At 56.9% G+C, this 19,225-nt stretch overlaps 1 protein-coding gene across 1 annotated transcript; it reads left to right on the top strand.

Moving 5' to 3' along the window:
• Positions 1-4,864: 4,864 nt before the first annotated feature.
• On the top strand, positions 4,865-18,545 carry PCDH12 (protocadherin 12). Its single transcript, XM_051844366.3, has 4 exons — positions 4,865-8,105; positions 11,975-12,075; positions 14,188-14,339; positions 17,737-18,545. The coding sequence occupies exons 1-4, from the start codon at positions 5,229-5,231 to the stop codon at positions 18,180-18,182; spliced, it is 3,576 nt and encodes a 1,191-aa protein (XP_051700326.2). The 5' UTR covers positions 4,865-5,228; the 3' UTR covers positions 18,183-18,545.
• Positions 18,546-19,225: the final 680 nt, after the last annotated feature.

The following is a 19,225-nucleotide window of genomic DNA, read 5'->3' as shown; positions in this document are numbered from 1 at the left end:
AACCCTGTCCCAAAGGAGCTGAAAGAGGAAGCCTCTTAGAAGGAGGGAGAATGGGGCTGGTGAAGGGAAACGCGGCAATTTTCTTGCCATTCTTAACCAAGGCACAAAACCTTTTCATTTCTTGAAAAGCCCTACTTCTTGGCAAATTTCTCCTTGCAAAGTATATTCTTCTCTCAGCACTGGGCCCAGAAAGGGTGCCATGGTGAGGGAGTGGACAGCTGCCTCCTATGCCAACAAGGTTCACAGAGTGTCAAGCCCGTGGTAGGGGACCAGAACATGTACCCGGGTCTCCCAGCCAGGAATCCTGGCCTGTCACTGTAACCAGGCCTTCCCCAGCAAAGTAGCTGACCTTGGAGGCTATGGCTGCAGGCCCCACTGCAGTGACCCTGAGGGTGGTGACGCCTCCCGGCCTCCACACTGCAGCCTTGGTCCTGATACTGTGGATTCTTTAGGAGCCAGCCCAGGAGTCTAGAGCCCTGGGAAAGCACAGCCAGCCCAGCAGGACATGCATCGTGGGGGACACGGTCTTAGCCTCCATCCAGCCGTCTGCCAAGACCCCTGGGGGGCAGAGTTACACCTGCTGGTCTCACTGAGCCCTCCAGGTTCCTTAGGAAGCTGTGCATTTTTTTTTTTTTTTGACAGGCAGAGTGGACAATGAGAGAGAGAGACAGAGACAGAGAGAAAGGTCTTCCTTTGCCGTTGGTTCACCCTCCAATGGCCGCCGTGGCTGGCCCGCTGCGGCCGGCGCACTACATTGATCCGAAGGCAGGAGCCAGGTACTTATCCTGGTCTCCCATGGGGTGCAGGGCCCAAGCACTTGGGCCATCCTCCACTGAACTCCCGGGCCACAGCAGAGAGCTGGCCTGGAAGAGGGGCAACAGAATCCGCCACCCCGACTGGGACTAGAACCTGGTGTGCCGGCGCTGCCAGGCGGAGGATTAGCCTATTGAGCTGCGGCCCCGGCCAGGAAGCTGTGAAAAATTCCTCTGACCCCCACCCTGCCCATCTCACCCCTCAGGCTCACCTGATGGCCAAAGATCCAAACACGAGCAACCTCAACGTCGGTGATGATGGAGACCTTTAAGTACCACCTCCCATCCTGTCCTCTTTTTAAAACTGGACTTCAGGGAAACTGTCCTGGGCTGAAAGCCTATTTTCAAAACTCAGGAAAATGCCACTTTCCTGACAACCTCTGGTGACAGCACCATTCACCTCTGACACAGAACTGCTAATGACCAGCTGCCCCTGCAGCCCACGAGGAGGAGAGAGAGTGACTGAGTGGGGACCTCCTTCCCACAGGTCAGCACCTGCGAGTGCTCTGCTGTCCTGCATGCTGGCTTTGGATCCTTGCAAGGATCAAATGCCCCCAGTGCGAGTAAAGCAAACACACAACAATAAAACCACCTGGGAAATCCAAATTCAAACTTTTCATGATTTACAAGTCTGTTATTAGCCTCTGTGGTCCCAGGCAACACAACACAATACACGCACACACATGTGCATGTCACACAGATTGTTGATTGGTGGACACATAGATACCAATGTCCTCTCAAAGAGTGTAAATGTTGGAACCGCTGTTGTGTGCAGTGGGTTAAGCCGCTGCCTGTGACGCCAAATGGGAGTGCAAGTTTGAGTCCCAGCTGTTCTGGTTCTGATACCACTCCCTGCTAAAGTGCCTGGGAAAGCAACCGTGGATGGCCCAAGTGCTTGGGTCCCTGCACCGACTGTGGGAGACCCAGAAGAATCTCTTGGGTCTTGGATTCAGCTTGGCCCAGCCACGGCTGTTAAGAACATTTGGGGGCTGGTGCTGCAGCATAGCAGGTAAAGCCACCGCCTGCAGTGCCAGCATCCCATATGGACACTGGTTTGAGTCCCGGCTGCGCCACTTCCGATCCAGCTCTCTGCTATGGCCTGGGAAAGCAGAAGAAGATGGCCCAAGTCCCTGGGCCTCTGAACCCGTGTGGGAGGCCTGGGCCTGGAAGATGCTCCTGGCTCCTGGCTTCAGATCAGCTCAGCTTCGGTCATTGCGGCCATTTGGGGAGTAAACCAGCGGATGGAAGACCTCTCTCTCTCTCCCGCTCTCTGCCTGTGCTTCTCCGTCACTCTGCCTTTCAAATAAACAACTAAATCTTTAAAAAAATTTTTTATGAGGAATGAACCAGCACAGGGAAGATCTCTTTCTGTCTCTCTCTTTCTCTGTAAATGCCTTTCAAAACAAATACATAAATCTTTTTTTTAAAGTGTACGTGTTCACACAGGTGAAGTCATGAATCCTGCAGTGCCTTCTGCAGCACTGGTCCAGCTAGGTTTCCAGGAAGAGGCACCACTGTCACCTGCGTGTAGCTTCTCCCACTGTGCCCCCTGCAGCCGGGCTGGAGCTGAGGGTATTTATGAACCCAGGCACCTTCTGTGCCTTTGCCTCTGCCTTTGGCCACCAGATGGCGATTTGGAGACATTCGCACCCCCAGAGCTCCGCATCAAAGGTGCCCTGCCTTCCTCTCCGCGGGCTTCCGTCCTCCCTCCCTCTCTGTTCCTGCCACTTGGCTCTCCCCAGGGCAGCCAAAAGGACTCCCTGGAGGGGAATCTGCATGACCTTGGGCACATGTCCTAGCCCTCTGGGCTCCTCGCGGTCAATCTGATGGCACATTGTGAGGCTGGCATGGGAGGGTGAGGGTAACACAATCAGGACAGGGCTGGTGCACAGACTGCTGTTCTCAAATGCTTCAAAAGTTGGTGACCCCCGCTTCTGTCCCCAGCCCCACCCTCCCCCTCACTCTCCCGCACAGGCGCCCTTGGAACACCATGAGGAGCCAGGGTCCACCTTGCAGACCCAGCCTCTTCTGTTCCCGACATACCCTGCCCACCCACCTGCCTCTGGTGGCTCCTCCGTGCTTCTAGGAGCCAGTGAGAACTCCCCTTGAGCAACCCTCCTGCCCCCCGACCTCCAGCCTTTCTCCTGGGCTCTTTGCCTTTCCCTGCCCCCACGTAGACCATCAACCCCTTGAGGGTCACTTGCCTTGCTGCCCCCCCCACCCCCCCACCCCACCCCCCACCCACCCCCCCACCCCCCCCCACCCCCCCGCACACAGTAGGACAGACCCTAAGGCCATCACACAGCTGCCTGTCACCTGAGGGCCTCTGGTCTCCAGGGTCAGACGCAAAGCACCTCGCCCACAGAGCTGGAGGGGCCCTGGGGCCAAGGAGGCACAGAGAAAGGTGGATGCCAGGCGGTGTCATCATTTGCATGCTGAGACACAAAACCTGACGCTCAAAGACAGGCTCCGGTCCCCACAGACCTGCACTGAGCTCTTTGGGGTACTGGGTCCCAGAGTGCCCCCTGCTCCCAAGAAGGGCTGTAGCTCCACTCTAAGAAGGCAGCTGGGGGGGGCTGCCATTCTCGTAAGCCCGCTTTGATCCCTCCAAATGCTTCCCGTGGCCTTCACAACACATCCTTAGCATGGAGCCCATGCCCTTCATGGGCCTGTCTGTCTCTAGATCTGTGCTGTAGCAAACCGCCCCATTGATTCACACCCTTGGCTGCGGCTTCATGGTGAGAGCACTGGGAAAGCCGCAGGAATGGGCTATAGGTGGCAAGAAGGAAAAGACAGAGGAAAGGGAAGGGCATGTCCATGACTGTCCTTCAGCCATCCCAGTCCTCGTGGCCACGGGCCTCCCTTCCCACAAGCCCCGGCCGGTGTCACTGGGGTCCACAAGGGACCCCTCTGGCCCAGGACTCAGCTGCAAACACCCACCCAAGTGAAATGGACCCTCAATTCCCACTGCCTCCAATGCTTCACGACCTTCAGTGTCAGCCTCAAGGTGGGTGTGAGGCTGGGGCTGCAAGCTGGGAGGACCAGAAGAGGCAACCGTGCCCACTTCCTCCTCCCTGAGCCGTGGCTCCCAGATAAGGAGAATGGCGTAAATCAGGAATCAGGCCTCCCGAAAGGCCTTGGAGGAGCTAGTGACCCCAGGACTGCGGCATGAACAGAGATGGGGAGAGCAGAATGGGGGGGTGGGAGAGAAAAACACAGAAGACAGGGAGAGGAAATGGGGGGTGGTGCATGCAAGTCCCCAAGACACAGGCGCGCCAGAGCGGAGGCTGGGGCTTCCCCAGACAGGGAAGTCGGGACAGATGCAGAGAACAATGGACAGCAAGGCTGCAAGGGGAGGGGAGGCAGCCGGGCAGGGCAGTTAGGTCAGCCGTGGAAGCCAAGACCACGGGCACCTTCACGGGACTGCCCCAGGCCCAAGGCAAAAGCCAGAGGCAGCCTCAAGTTGGGAGGAATTGTACAGACAACAGCGACCAGCGACCCCGTGGCCAGTGACCCTGTGGCTCGGGGCTGGGGCCAGGCCGAGGCCCTTTGTGTGTGGTTCCATGTAATCCTCACAGCTTCCTGCTGAGTGGCCTTGGGTTCTCATTCCCATCCTCACTAATCCCGAGGTCAGGGGGCGCCCTGGGGGGTTAAGTGACTGGCCCTAGATGACGCAACTGGCAAGTCACAGGGTCAGGATCTGAACTGGGCCATTCTGCTGTGAGGACTTCCCAGGGAGACAAAAAGGGATGATGGGGTGGAGCAAGATGGAGAGGTAAACAAGCCTGAGGGTGGGGGTCAGAGTGGGGACAGAATCGTGGGAGACAGGGAGGAGACGCGGGGAATGCGGCCGGCTCCCTCTCCCTCCAAGCCACCTCCCTGCGTGGACAGCGCCTTCCCGTCCGGCCTCCTCCTCCTGCTCCTTGCTCCTCAGCGGCAGGCCACTGGGCTTCACAGGAAACACTCTTTCTCTAATTGGCATTGAAACTCACAGCCCTCCCTTTTCCTGTAGGTGGGGTTTCCATAGGAAAAAGCTGCTTCTCTGTTTCCCCAGCCTAGCAACTGTTTGGAAGTCAGAGCCCCACATCCTGCTCTCCCGGATCAAGTCCCTCCTGGACCGGCTCTGGTCCCCCGACGGCTGCAGTGGACTGACCGGAGCCGCGGCAAGGGGCAGGCATCTCCGGCAGTTTTATTTCCTCCATGCCTGGAGCTCTCAGATCGCTTCTGAGGACGATGGGCTCTCCCGAAGACCCTGCTTGTCCCATGAGTGTTTAATTATGGGGCCAGGAGGTACCAGCAGGTCTGGGGGCAGGAGAACAGGGCTCACCACTCCGTCCAGGAAACCCTGGAGGACTTGTCCAGCCTTTAAAGAACTGTAGGGGTTTCTGACTCGAGCCCACTCTGGCGGTAAGCACAATGCAACTTCTGCGGCTCCTGCTGGGACTCTGGGGGCCCGGGGGCTACTTGTTCCTTTCAGGGGACTGCCAGGAGGTGGCCACGCTCACGGTGAAATACCAAGTGACGGAGGAAGTGCCATCTGGCACAGTGATTGGGAAGCTGTCCCAGCAACTGGGCCGGGAGGACCGGCGGCCGCGGACCGGAGCTGCCTTCCAGGTCCTGCAGCTGCCTCGGGCGCTCCCCATTCAGGTGGACTCCGAGAACGGCTTGCTCAGCACCGCGAGGCGGCTGGACCGAGAGCAGCTCTGCCGGCAGCGGGACCCCTGCCTGGTCTCCTTCGACGTGCTCGCCGCCGGGGAGTTAGCGCTGATCCACGTGGAGGTCCAAGTGCTGGATATCAATGACCACCAGCCCCAGTTTCCCAAAGGCCAGCAGGAGCTCGAAATCTCGGAGAGCGCCTCCCTGCACACGCGCATCCCCCTGGACAGAGCTCTCGACCCAGACACCGGCCCGAACACCCTGCACTCCTACGCCCTGTCTCCCAGTGAGCACTTCGCCCTGGATGTCATCGTGGGGCCCGACGACACGAAGCACGCGGAGCTCGTGGTGGTGAAGGAGCTGGACCGCGAGGTGCACTCGTTCTTTGATCTGGTATTAACGGCCTACGACAGCGGGAGCCCCCCCAAGTCAGGCACCAGCTTGGTCAAAGTCAACGTCCTGGACTCCAACGACAACAGCCCGGTGTTTGCAGAGAGTTCTCTGGCGCTCGAAGTCCGCGAAGATGCCGCCCCCGGCACTCTCCTCGTAAACCTGACAGCCAGCGACCCTGATCAAGGCCCCAACGGGGAGGTGGAGTTCTCACTTGGTAAGCACGTGCCTGCACAGGTGCTGGACACTTTCAGCATCGGCGCCAAGACGGGCCAGGTGATTCTGCGCAGGCCCCTGGACTATGAGAGGGATTCTGCCTACGAGGTGGATGTCCAGGCCAGGGACCTGGGGCCCAATCCCATCCCAGCCCACTGCAAAGTTCTCATCAAGGTTCTGGACGTCAACGACAACGCCCCAAGCATCCACATCACCTGGGCCTCCCAGCCCTCCCTGGTGTCAGAAGATCTCCCCAAGGACAGTTTCATTGCGCTTGTCATGGCACAGGACTTGGACTCGGGAAACAACGGCCTGGTCCACTGTTGGCTGAGCCAAGGGCTGGGCCACTTCAGGCTGCAAAGGACTAATGGCAACACGTATATGCTGCTGACCAATGCCACACTGGACAGAGAGCAGTGGCCCCGATACACCCTCACTGTGTTAGCCCAAGACCAAGGACCCCAGCCCTTGTCAGCCGACAGGCAGCTCAGCATTGAGATCGGTGATGCCAACGACAATGCCCCTGTGTTTGAGAAGAGCAGGTACGAGGTCTCCACTCGGGAGAACAACCTACCCTTCCTTCACCTCATCACGGTCAAGGCTCATGACAAAGACCTGGGCGTCAATGGGAAAATCGCGTACCGCATCCAAGACTCCCCAGTTTCCCACTTAGTAGCTATTGACTCAGACACAGGAGAGGTCACCGCGCAGAGGTCGCTGGACTACGAGGAGATGGCTGGCTTTGAGTTCCAGGTGATCGCGGAGGACAGGGGCCAGCCCCAGCTTGCAGCCAGCGTCTCCGTGTGGGTCAGCCTGCTGGATGCCAACGATAACGCCCCGGAGGTGATCCAGCCGGTGCTCAGCGCAGGGCGAGCCAGCCTCTCGGTGCTGGTGAATGCCTCCACGGGCCAGCTGCTGGTGCCCATCGAGACTCTTGGTGGCTTGGGTCCCGCAGGTGCACACACGCCACCCCTGGCCACTCATGGCTCCAAGCCATTCCTTCTGGCAACCATTGTGGCAAGAGACGCAGACTCGGGGCCGAATGCAGAGCTTGTCTACAGCATTCGGAGGGGGAACGAAGCCGGTCTCTTCGTGCTCAGCCCCAGCCTGGGCCAGCTGTTTGTCAACGTCACCAACGCCAGCAGCCTCATTGGCAGCACATGGGAGCTGGAGATCGTGGTGGAGGACCAGGGCAGCCCCGCCTTGCACACCCAGGCCCTGCTGCGGGTCCTCTTCTTCAGCAGCGTGGACCACCTGAAAGACTCGGCCCGGGAGTCAGGGGCCCTGAGCCCCTCCGTGCTGACGCTCATCTGCCTGGCTGTCCTGCTCGCTACTTTTGGTTCGGGCTTGGCTCTGTTCATGTCCGTCTGCCGGACAGAGAAGAAGGACAGCAGGGCCTACAACTGTCGTGAGGCCGAGTCCACCTACCGCCACCAGCCCAAGAGGCCCCAGAAGCACATTCAGAAGGCGGACATCCACCTGGTGCCTGTGCTCCGGGGCCACGCCGATGAGCCTGGTGAGGCCGGGCCGCCCCACAGGGACGCGGGCAAGGAAGCCCTGGTGGAAGCAGGCTGGGACCCCTGCCTGCAGGCCCCCTGTCACCTCACCCCGACCCTATACCGGACCCTGCGTAACCAAGGCAACCAGGGATCGCTGGCCGAGAGCCCAGAGGTGCTGCAGGACACGGTCAACCTCCTGTTCAACCATCCTCGGCAGAGGAATGCCTCCCGGGAGAACTTGAACCTCCCCGATCCCCAGCCTGCTCTGGGCCAGCCACGCTCCAGGCCCCTGAAGGCCGCGGGCAGCCCCACGGGGAAGCTGGCTGGAGACCAGGCCAGCCAGGAGGTGCCCCTGAGCCCGCCAGCTTCCTCTGCGACCCTGCGGCGGCAGAAGAACCTCAATGGGAAAGTGACCCCTGACAAAGAGTCAGGGCCCCGACAGATCCTGCGCAGCCTGGTCCGGCTGTCTGTGGCCGCCTTTGCGGAGCGCAACCCTGTGGAGGAGCTCACCGTGGATTCGCCTCCCGTTCAGGTACCTTGGGCATGGGCAGCTCTTTCTCTGGTTACCTCCGCCCCCAACCAGCAGCATCAGGCACCCCAATTCGTTCCTTGGGTTCAGCTGGCCCTTTAAGAGGCTTTGGGGGGCAATGGTTCTGGACAGAGCTCTGAGATCAGGAGAGCTCTGCTGTGTGATCCTGGGAAAATTACTTACAGTCTCTGAGCCTTAGTTTTCTGTAAAATAAGCATGATGGTAACAGAATGTGCCTCACACCAAGTCGTCCTGAGGATTAGGGTCAGTTAAAGCGTAAGCAGCACTTCCTCACCAGCGCTGGTGAGAAACCAGAGGTTAGGAATATAAGCTTTGGAGCAAGGTTGCCTGAGTTTGAATCCTGGCTGTGGCTCTTCCTAGCTGTGAATGACAGGGCAGTTGATCAACTTCTCTGTTGGAGATGTCCCTGTTGACAGAGCCCGTCTCCTAAGTGTGCCTGAAGATAGAATGGGTCAGCGCGCGGGCTGCCTGTACAGCAGTGACTGGTGTGTCGTCAGTGCTCGGCCAAGGACTGTCACTGCTTCTGTCAGGAACTGGCCGCTCTCCACTCTCCACTTGTGGAGCAAGCCTGCTTCCGGGCTCAGGGGCTGCTGCGGTTGCCTTGCCTGGGACCCCAGGGCTTACAGCTGGCCTGCAGGAGGAGGGAGTAGAAAGAACTTAAGCACTGTGGGGTTCAAAGTTCAACACAGCCACTTAGGAGCCAGGCATGCCCGGGCAAGTCCTCTGTCTACCTCCCGGGGGTGGAGGGTGGGAGGCAGTGAGGGTTAAATGGCATCGTTAAGGATAAAGTGCACAGACATCAGGATTTCCCCGGCACGTGGGAGCCCGATCTCAGGCCCAGATGGTTTTCACTGGGCCCGGCTGCCCACCCCAGGCACACCTCTGGTTGGCCAGGCCACCAGCTCGGGTTTCCTGTGCAGCAAGGACACAGCTTCCTTTCCCCGCCCCCTCCCCAGGAAGCCACCTGGAGATGGCCCAGCTGTTCTGTTCAGAATGTTGTCCTGGGCTCTACCAGACCCAGAAACTGCTTAGAGCCATTTATTCTTTCATTCATTCATCCAACAAGTGCTTTTCGGATGAGCTCTTTGGGTCAAACACTAGGCTGGCCACTGGTGTCCAAGACCACAGAGAGCAGGTCCTAGGTGTGACCTCATGATGGAAAGAAACTGGCCATCTGGGGTCTGTAAGAGCTAAGATGCCTGACCCTCACGTCTTTCCAGCAACACAGCTCCACAGTGCAGTCAGCTCTGAGTTCAAATTCCAGTACTGAAACTCACTCTGTGTAGTGGCTGTGAGCCTCTGCACAATGGGTATAATGAAATCTATTCCCTTGGGTTACTGCAGGGATTAAATGAGATTATATACAACAGACACTCATTGAGTTTATCATGGGATCTATTAATAAGTAATGTATATGCTTTCACTCATTTGAATCTCATTTGAACTATGGTGTGATTTTTTTTTGAAAGTATGATTGCTTTTTATTCTTTTCTCCAAAGAAACTGTTTATTTAATGAGTACAAATTCTTCCCGTCATACCTGCTCTCCCGCCCCACTCCCACCCCTACAACCTCCTCCCACTCCCATTCCCAGTCCCATTCTTCATTAAAAAAAAAAAAAAAAACTGTTCCACGACAGTATGACATGATCATACTCTCATTATTATTCACTTTAAAAAAATGTGTTTATTTATTGAAAGGCAAAATGACAGAGAGAGAGAGAGAGAGGAAAGATCTTCTACCCCCTGGATCACTTACCAAAGGGCTAGGTCAGGCCAAAACCAGGAGCCAGGAACACCATCTGGGTCTCCCATATGGGTGGCAGGAACTCGAGCCCTCGGGCCATTACCCGCTGCCTCCCAGGGGCATCAGCAGGATGCTGTATTGGAAGTGCTGGCTTCAGCCCAGGAACTGACATGGGATTCAAGTGTTCTGAGCGGTGGCTGAATCTACCGTGCCACAACGCCCACCCCTTACTGTTTTACTCCTGAGGAAACAGAATCTCAGGTGCTTAGGTAATCGGTCAAAGCCACACAGAGGGGACGTAGGGAAGAGATTTAGCTGTGACCCCCAGCGTAACTGGACTCCGGAGTCTGGACTGTAACTGCAAAGTGACCCCGAATGATGATGCTCAGCCCAGAGGCTGGCCTGCAGGGAGGGTCCCTGGCATGTCAGCTGGCACTCGGGCCAAGGAGGGCAGGCGGCTTAGGAGGGCTCCTGGGCCTGAGCAGGGAGGTAGGGTCTGCCCCGAGGCCAGCAGTGGGACCCTGGCCCTCTCAAGGCCCAGGGAAATCTCTGTCCTGGCCACCTCCTTTTCCAACTCTCTGCTGAGGCTGGTGCTCCTGGGCCTCCCCAGCGAGGAGTGAGTGGGCCCAGGAAGCGGGAGCAATGCTTCCAGATGGAATGACCCAAGCTCCTTGCATTCAGAGAGACTTTCCAACATTTCCAAGCCACCTAACTCATCCTGACAGTGCCAGGCATGGCTAGCTTCACTTTAGAGATGAGGAAGCTGATGTGTGAGGTCTAACTAAAAGCCTGCCCTTCATCAACAAGCCAGAAATGACCTTGAGCTAGGACTCTGCCTCCCAAGACTTGCTCTGTGGCTTCTTGCTCACAGCGCCCTACAGGGTCTGGCCCCGACCTCTCGCACACCCTCTGCCATCTCTTCTGACCTTTCAGCATCCAGTGCTTCCGCCTAAAGCCCCCTTTCCCCCCTGCCCAGACGCTCGCTCTCTTTCCACCTGCCAAACTCCTGTGGATCCTGTGGATCTCAGGAAAGGTATCCGGCATGCAGCAGGTGCTCAATAAATGCTTGTTCCCGTAAGTGCATAAACATCCCCTGCACCGCCTATGCCACTTCCTCCCTGCTCCAAGTTGGGCTGAGAGCTCCTGCCGCCACTTCTCTCACAGACCCTCATCCTCTCCCAACAGCCAGATCCAGTCCCTGCAGTGACCACAGCCCTGCCCCCCCACACACACAGTACGCTCCCTGAGGCTAGCCACAGCACTCCTTCCTACTCCCATAGCAAGCACCGTGCCTAGTACCAACAAGCACTTCCTAAGTACTCACTGACTGATGGAAGGATGAGTAAGTAAATGATTCTGTACATCACCTGGCTTCTCTAAAACACAATCTGATATCTGGCCCACAAGTGGCCTGAGTGTCTGAATTCCGCCCAAGGAGAGAACGACAAGGAGTGGCAGGCACTTGCAGTGGTTAAGTCCCCGCATCGGAGTGCCTGAGTTCCAGTCCCAGCTCCTCTCCCACCTCCAGCTTCCTGATAATGAGCACCCTGGGAGGCAGCAGGTGAGGGCTCCAGCACCTGGGGCCTGGCCACCCACATGGGACACCTGGATTGAGTTCCAGGCTCCTGGATTTAGCCTGGCCCAGCCTCAGCGGTTGCAGGCATTTGGTGAATGAACCAGCAGATGGAAGAGATCTCTCTTTCTCCAGCCCCCGTCCCAGCTTCAAATATAACAAAAATAAACAAGAAAACATTCTTTAAAGGAACAACGAATTTATGGCCAGGAAATGTCTTTTCCACTCCATTCCCCAGGGGCCACTAGAAGCAGATCACTTGGGGGAATGAGTGTGAGGGGACGGCCTGGTGGGTCCCCATGCTCTCCCCCAGACACACAGGCCCTGGGGTGGGGTGATGTGGCGAAGCAGGGAACCGGCCGGCTCAGGTCCCTGTCTCCATCATGCAGCACCAACCCCCATCCGATCCCACAAACATCTGAAGCCAGAGGAAAGACTATAAAAAGAAAGCCCCGGCATTGAGGGAAACATCCGGCGAGGAAGTGTGCTGAGTCGGAATTGTGTGGAATCAACAGATTTTTCCTGTCTTGTAGCAAATCTCCCAGCTGCTGTCCTTGCTACATCAGGGCCAATTCCAGCCCAAACCAAACCACCGGGGAAATAAGTACTTGGCCAAGCCTGGCAGCGCCGGCAGGTAAGCAGCACGTAGCTCCCCCCATCCCCTACACGCCCGACTTCCCAAGGTCCCCACCGCCCGCCCCTCATCCCTGCAGCCTCTGTGAGCTGCACATCCTAGACACTGGTCACATCTGTGAGCACATCCTAGACACTGGTCCCCTGGGAGAGGACAGCAGAGGCAGCCATCCCCCTCGGTGGGGGGCCTGGTCCTGGGGCGACCGTATTTATAGTACAGTATTTACAGGGCCCGTAGTCACGAAGGAAATGACTTCATCCCTGAGGCTCTGTGTCTCTGTCCCCTGACTACAGAGGTGCCATAAATCGGCTCTGGCTTTCACCTTTCCCTCTGCCGACCCACAGACATGAGATGATGCCTCCCCAGCAAGGAGGTGGACGTGTGGTTGTGTCCCTTGGGGAAGTCCTAAGATGGATGAAGCCTCAGGAGGGCATCCCATCAATCTCACTCCTTGGTGGAGACACCGAGCCGCTAAAATGTTCCATCCAAAGCAGCCGTGTAAACTGGAGCAAGTCAGATAGCTCGCAGGGCTTCCGTCATCGGCTGTAGAACTTATGGCGCTGGGGTGAGGATTTAACGATCGAGTGTGCTCCATGTCCCTAGTCCAGTGCCTGGCACATAGTAGGGGCACAAGTGATGCTGCCTGGCACATAGTGGGTGTGCAAGCAACACTCAGCCCTTTCCCCCTGAAGTAACTTTGCCCTAAGGTTGCAGAGCAGGGCCGGGTCTCAGGGCTCCTGACTCCTGGGTCGGTGTTCCTGCACTAACAATTAGTAACTTCATTTTTGCAAGGACTGTGAGAGGTAGTGCAGTACTGGAGCGAGTACTGGAGAAAAGTTCAGCTTTTCCCTCTGAAGGTCGGTGTTTTGAATCTGCTGAGAAAAGCTGTAACAAATACATTTGATGGTGGCTTTATGTGACACAGGAGACCTTAGATGGAAGATCCAAAGACCCCAGATGCACTCTTTATCTTTATAAGTAGACGAAGCTTTGAGGGAGCGTGGACAGCTGTGTAGAAATACAATTGGACAACGAGGGTCTGAGCTGATGGTAATAGACCGAGTGGGGAAACCCAGCAGGGCCGTGTGTTCCAAGTGTTCTCAGCCTCCCGGGGCAGCTTTCTCTCCCCTCAGGTGTGGGACAGGACCCTTCTGAGATGAGCGTCTTAGGGTCTTAGACCTGCAACCACAAAACCAGAGCAGAGAATTTCTTTTCCGCAACAAAGAAGGACATTAGGGTCATGGTTTCAGGTTTAATGCCTGGCCCTGGGGAAGAGGAATTCTGGTTTCCACGACTTGCCCCAGGGGAGAAGGAGGAGTAAGAGACAGGAGGGCTGGAGAAGTCAGAGGGAGACTTTGAGACCAAGGCCTTCCCTGCGGGTTTTGTTTTCTGAGTCCCAGTCGTACCCAGATGCCAGAGTCCCAGTGGCCTGGACTTGAACTCATGCTGTACCACCTGAGCGAGCTGCAAAATCTTTATGTGTCTTGGCTTTCTCATTTGTAAGATGAGGTTGATAGCTAGAGAACCCCATGCAAGTGCGAAGGGTGCAAATGAGATGGCGCATGCACATGGTTGTCGTTGTTACACACATTTGGCGCCTTCCCACCAAACACAGCAGCCAGTAGGGGCTCCTGGACCTTCAAGGCCCTTCCTTGGCTGCCTTCTCAGGCCGTCCTCAAGAGACTGTGGGAGGGAGGGTCCGGCTGGAGAACGGGTGCAGGTGGTGGATTCGGAGCCGCTTCCTGGATGTCCATGCTCAGTGGCACCCTCCACAGATCCACTCTTCTGGTCTGGAGCTTGGCCTAACACAGGGAGGCAGGAGCACTCAGCTGCCCAGTCACAAAGGATGTATTAAGCACCCACTGCATACCAAGCCCCTTACCTGCAGTGTCTCATTTCACCCTCACGACACCACCTGAGCCGGTGTCGCTGGCAACGCCAACTGTGCAGATGAGGAAACAGCAGGCAGGAGGGCTGGGATCCCATAACCAGGCTGCCCTGACGCTGGGTACCAGCTCCCTACGAGGAGGCACAGACAGGTGTTGATGAGCACGAAGGAGCAAATGAGTGTGGGAAGCGCCTCACTCGTGGCCCCCTTGGTTTCCTTTCCAGAAGTGCAGTCCCAGATACGGATGGTCCAGGCGCCGGCACTGGCGGCCCGGCAGAACCAGACCAGGAGGAAGGGCCTGTGGACCCTGAAGAGGACCTGTCTGTGAAGCGGCTGCTGGAGGAAGAGCTGTCGAGCCTGCTGGATCCGCACACTGGTAGGGACTCCCCAGGGTACCCCGACCCCGCCTCTGCCCCCACGGCCCCTTCATCCACCCGGGCTGCAGAGCTTCGTGCTCCATTCTGGTGCAAGGAGACAGGCACCCTGCACCTGGGAGCAGCGTCAGCCCCAGAAAGCATGTGTCTGCTTCAAGACGAGGTTCCCCTTTGATGATCAACTTAATTTAATTTTAAAAGGTTTATTCATTTATTTGAAAGGCAGAATGATAGAGAGAAAAGGAAAGACTGTTGGCTCACTAGGATTCAGGAACTCCATCTGGGTCAGCTGCATGGGTGGCAGAACCCCGAGTACTTGGGCCATCCCATCGTCTGCTGCCTCTCAGGCATATTAGCAAGAAGCTGCATTGGAAACTGAGATACAGGCATCCCCCTAAAGCAGTCACTGGCATGTCTTTGGTGTGGTGAAATATCCTTTCAGCATGGGAACTGAGTCAACCCTTTACAATGCTAATGCCCCTAATTCAAACCAAAATAATTTTCTGTAGGAAAATGATTAGTTTTGGCACTAGCTGTATTACTTGAACTTTATTTTTTTAGTTCTCCATTCTCTAGTTCACTGTCTGAATGGCTGCAATGGCCAGTGCTGGGCCAGGCTGAAGCCAGAACTCCCTTTGGGACTCCCATGCAGTTGGCAGGGGCCCAAGCACTCGGGCCACTTTGCACTGCCTTTCCAGGCTCATTGGTGGGGAGCTGGACTGGAAGTGGAGCAGCTGGGACTTAAACCAGCACTACGATGTGGGATGCCCGTGTCGCAGGCGGCAGCCTAACCCACGGTGCCACAGCAGGCCCGTTCCTTGGACCTTAACTCAAGAACCTGCTAGCGGTAGTCTCCTTCCCACCTTCCCCTGCCACACCGGTCGCTTCTCGTGCTGAGCGCGCTGCTCGTCCGACCACCTCTGTGCTGTGGTTGTGTCTCTAGTTCATCTCTTCCTTGTGCTGCAAGTGGCTGCACACCCCCAGAGGTGAGGCGGCGACTTCTCTTTCCTCCACTAAAAAACGTAGCCGCCATTTGTGGGGCACTCTATGGGCTCATGAGAAAATCTTGGGAAATAGGGGCTGTTCAGGATTCCCATTTCATAAAGGAGAGACTGAGGGTAGGGGTGGGTTAACAGTGTGCCTGAGGTCATTATTAACGGTTACTCAGTTATTAACGCAAGCAGTGCAGCTCTGAGTTTTAGAGCTGTGCTGTTCAGTGCAGCAGCCACGGTCCACATGTGGCTATTTAAATGTAAATGAATCAAAAGGAAATAAAATGAAATCTTCAGTTCCTCCACCTTCCCAGCTGCCTTTCCAGTGCTCTTGAACCACACAGCGCTGGCGGCTGCCGCTTTGGATTCTGTCTCTATGCCCAGCTCTGGCTGCAGGCTCAGTTCCCAGGGTCCTGCCTCCCCACAGTCCAGAGGGCACTGAGCCTGGGAGGAGGTGGGGCCAGGAAGGAAGTGGAGAATGAGAACCCTCATGCACCCAGGGCCCGACTGCCACGGGGCTCCTGGTGTGTGTGTCTTGCTGCTTCAGACAAAAGCCCAGCCTGAGGATGTGACCAGGACCCTGTACTGACTGGATGGGCTCAGTGGATGCTCATAACAGCAGACAAGAAGAGTACTGCTGGGGGCTCAGGGACCTTTTCCCAAGGTCTTGCTGACCCTAAGGGGCTACGCAGGGAAATCAGACCCAGGCGCTCACCCGCGGCTGGAAAGGGGAGTGATGAGGAGTGGTGCTGTCACTCCAGGCCTCTCTCCTCCTCTCTGATCCTTCAGTCGTTCAACAAGCGCTCACTTGGGAGCCAGATCCCAGGAGTGGGGCCAGACCCCAGGACCCAGCAGGCGAGGGGCCCAGCCCGGCCTCACCTCCTGCATGGTCCAGCACTGAATGCAAAATAGAGAATCTCTGATATATATCAGATTGGCTCTACTTTGGGGTAACTTTTTCAAATTACGAAAGTATTTGGTTCAAGGAGAAAAATACATACAAAAACAGAATAGATCACTTCTGTCCAGGGTGGTGTCAGTTAACACTGACGGATCTTTCCAGGCGCATACTCTAAAATGGGTAACCTTATGCAAACACTAAAAAAATAAAGTAGGTAATGTGCACCCCTCACCACGCACAAGTGTTTTCAAAAAGACCATTTCTCCACTACATCACAGACTTGCCTTCCTGTCCTCCGGCTTCACCTCTGGGGCTAGTGTTTGGAGGACGACTTTCTGCTGAAGAGATGGGATAAGAAATGTGGCTTTGGGAATCCAAAGGACAAGTTTTTAAATTCTCAACCCTAAAAAAAAAGGGGGGGGGGCCGGCATCGCTGTTCTCTAAGCTAATCCTCCGTATGCGGCACCGGCACCCCAGGGTTCTAGTCCCAGTCGGGGTGCCAGATTCTGTCCCGGTTGCTCCTCTTCCAGTCCAGCTCTCTGCTGTGGCCAGGGAGTGCAGTGGAGGATTCTCTGCTGTGGTCCAGGAGTGCAGTGGAGGATGGCCCAGGTCCTTGGGCCCTGCACCTGCATGGGAGACCAGGAAGAGGCACCTGGCTCCTGGCTTCAGATGGGCGCAGCACGCCGGCCGCAACATGTTGGCCATAGTGGCCACTTTGGGGGGTGAACCAACAGAAAAAGGAAGACCTTTCTCTCTGTCTCTCTCATTCTTTAACTGTCAGAAAAAAAAAAAAAAATCCCAGCCCTGAAGCTGCCCTAGTCCTTCTCCTGGGAAAGCCCTCAGGCAGGCAGCTGCATCCCAGCCAGTCTAGAAGCCAGAGAGTGGGTAGGGGAGTATGGCTTCCGAGTCATGGGACCTAGGGTCAAATGCACGTCGGGTAGCCTTGATGTGTGGCTTACCTACCTATGCTGGGCTCCAGTTTCCCCATTCATAGAATGGGGACCATACTCTTGACCACACAGGTTTGTGCAGAGGGTGAATGAGATAAACATGTAACTTGCTCAGCACCTACTAAGCGCTATTAGGGATGTAGGCAGAAGGCAGCCAAGCCAGGAGCTGCGGCTTTGTCTAACAAAGGTGGTGCCCCCAGGGAAAAATTCTGCCTTAAGGGGTGAAAACCCTGGCTGGGTTCAGTAGCAGACAGTTGGACCTGAAATGCACCAGGGAGTGGGAAATTCTTGAGGTTCGGCTGATTTCCAGTCCTGGGCCTCCAGCCCCTCCCGCCTCCTCCCCACCCAGCTCACGGGGGCTTCAGTCTTTTGCCTTCCTGCCTCCCGGCTTCCTTGTCAGGGCCTCTTCCTTCCTGTCCCCCTCTGACCACCCCATCCGTCCCCTGCCATTTCCCTTCCCTCCTTTGTCCACTGCCCTCGCCCTGCCCATGGCCCCACCCCTGCCGCCTGCTCTTCCCTGAGCCCAGCCTCACTGTGCCCCTCCTCCCACCCGCAGGCCTGGCCCTGGATCGGCTGAGCGTCCCTGACCCTGCCTGGATGGCCAGGCTGTCCTTGCCCCTCACCACCAACTACCGCGACAACGTGATCTCTCCCGACGCTGCAGCCTTGGAAGAGCCAAGAACCTTCCAGACGTTCGGCAAGGAGGCAGGGCCCGAGCTGAGCCCGGCCGGCACACGACTGGCCAGCACCTTCCTGTCGGAGATGAGCTCGCTTTTGGAGATGCTGCTGCAGCAGCGGTCCAGCGTGCCGGTGGAGGCCGCCTCCGAGGCGCTGCGGCGGCTCTCGGTCTGTGGGAGGACCCTCAGTCTGGACCTGGCCACGGGCAGAACCTCCGGCCTGGAAGTGCAGGAGGGCCCAGGTGGAAAGAAGGGGGTCGAGGGCCAGAGTGGCAGCGACAGCAGCAGCAGCAGGTGCCCGGGAGCACACCCTGGGTGCCTCTGATTCCAAGAAGCAGAGGTCTTGAGAGATGTAAGAGAGGCCAGGCCTGGGGACCTGGTTTTTGACATTGTGGAGAACTTGAGGGTGACTGGTGCTGTCCCCACAGAGGAGGCGATGGCCCCAGGGGTGACAATGGACTGCCTGGAGCAGCCCCTTATGACGGGCTCTGTCCAGGGACAGTTTGTGGCTGAGATAAGTGTTTGCTGGCAAAACACAAGCAGGGTGGGGAGGGTGCACCCTGCAGCAGGATGGATGCCACGAGCATCCCAGGCAGGGGTGGCCTTGTTGGGTAGCTCGGGATCAGGGCACCGGGTCCTGCGGGGCCAGGCAATGCTCCCTGCCCTACTAATAAAGAAAACAAGGCAGTCTGCTCTCCCGTGTGCACCTTTCAGGAAAAACAGGTATGAGTGACAGAGTGAGGAGGGTTCTTTGTCACCCGGTCCCTGGCAAGAAAGTCCTGGTGGGCCTGGCCGGGAGTGGGGCGTGCTGATGCTGCCCCACTGGTGACAGGTACACAGACGATGGACGCACATGCTCTTGACCTCTCGCCTCTAGCAAAGGATCTGCTTCCAAGCTGGAAAATTAGGGCTAAGAAAAGCAGGACTATTTATAGAGCATTTCCATGAGCCAGGCACCAAGCTTTATAGTTAGGGTTTCATTTGATTTTCTGCAGACTCTGGGAGGCAGGGATTGTTATCCCCATTTCACAGACAAGCAGTATGAGGCTCAGGAAGGTTGAGTTTCTCCCAAGATCGAGCAGGAGGGAGAGATGGAGCCAGGATTTGGATCCGGAGTGGTCCAACATGAAACCCCACGCCCCCAGCCCTGGCCCAAGGCTGCCAGCCAAGGCAAAGAAAAGGAAAAGCCCCGAGGGCAGCTTCTGCCAGCAGCAGACTTGCCTGAGCCCCTCCTGAACCCCTCAGCCTCGCACGCGCACACCCGTGCTGAAGGAGCGTGGACCCCCTGCCCCGGCACAGGCCCCTGCCCTTTGCCACGGCACAGAAGGTGCAGAAGTCACCCCTCCCCTGTCCACAGGTGGCCCGTCC

The sequence above is a fragment of the Oryctolagus cuniculus genome, chromosome 6 (genome assembly GCF_051225735.1).
Source record: "Oryctolagus cuniculus isolate XC-2025 breed Fujian yellow rabbit chromosome 6, ASM5122573v1, whole genome shotgun sequence".
NCBI lineage: Eukaryota > Metazoa > Chordata > Mammalia > Lagomorpha > Leporidae > Oryctolagus > Oryctolagus cuniculus.
The sequence above is the reverse complement of the archived record's forward strand: the minus strand, read 5'-3'. Positions and strand labels throughout refer to the sequence as shown.

Coding starts and splice junctions, on each gene's coding strand:
- PCDH12 (XM_051844366.3), top strand. CDS start 5,229: ATGCAACTTCTGCGGCTCCTGCTGGGACTCTGGGGGCCCGGGGGCTAC. Junction 8,106..11,974: donor TGGATTCGCCTCCCGTTCAG/GTACCTTGGGCA, acceptor CCTGTCTTGTAG/CAAATCTCCCAGCTGCTGTC. Junction 12,076..14,187: donor AAGCCTGGCAGCGCCGGCAG/GTAAGCAGCACG, acceptor TTTCCTTTCCAG/AAGTGCAGTCCCAGATACGG.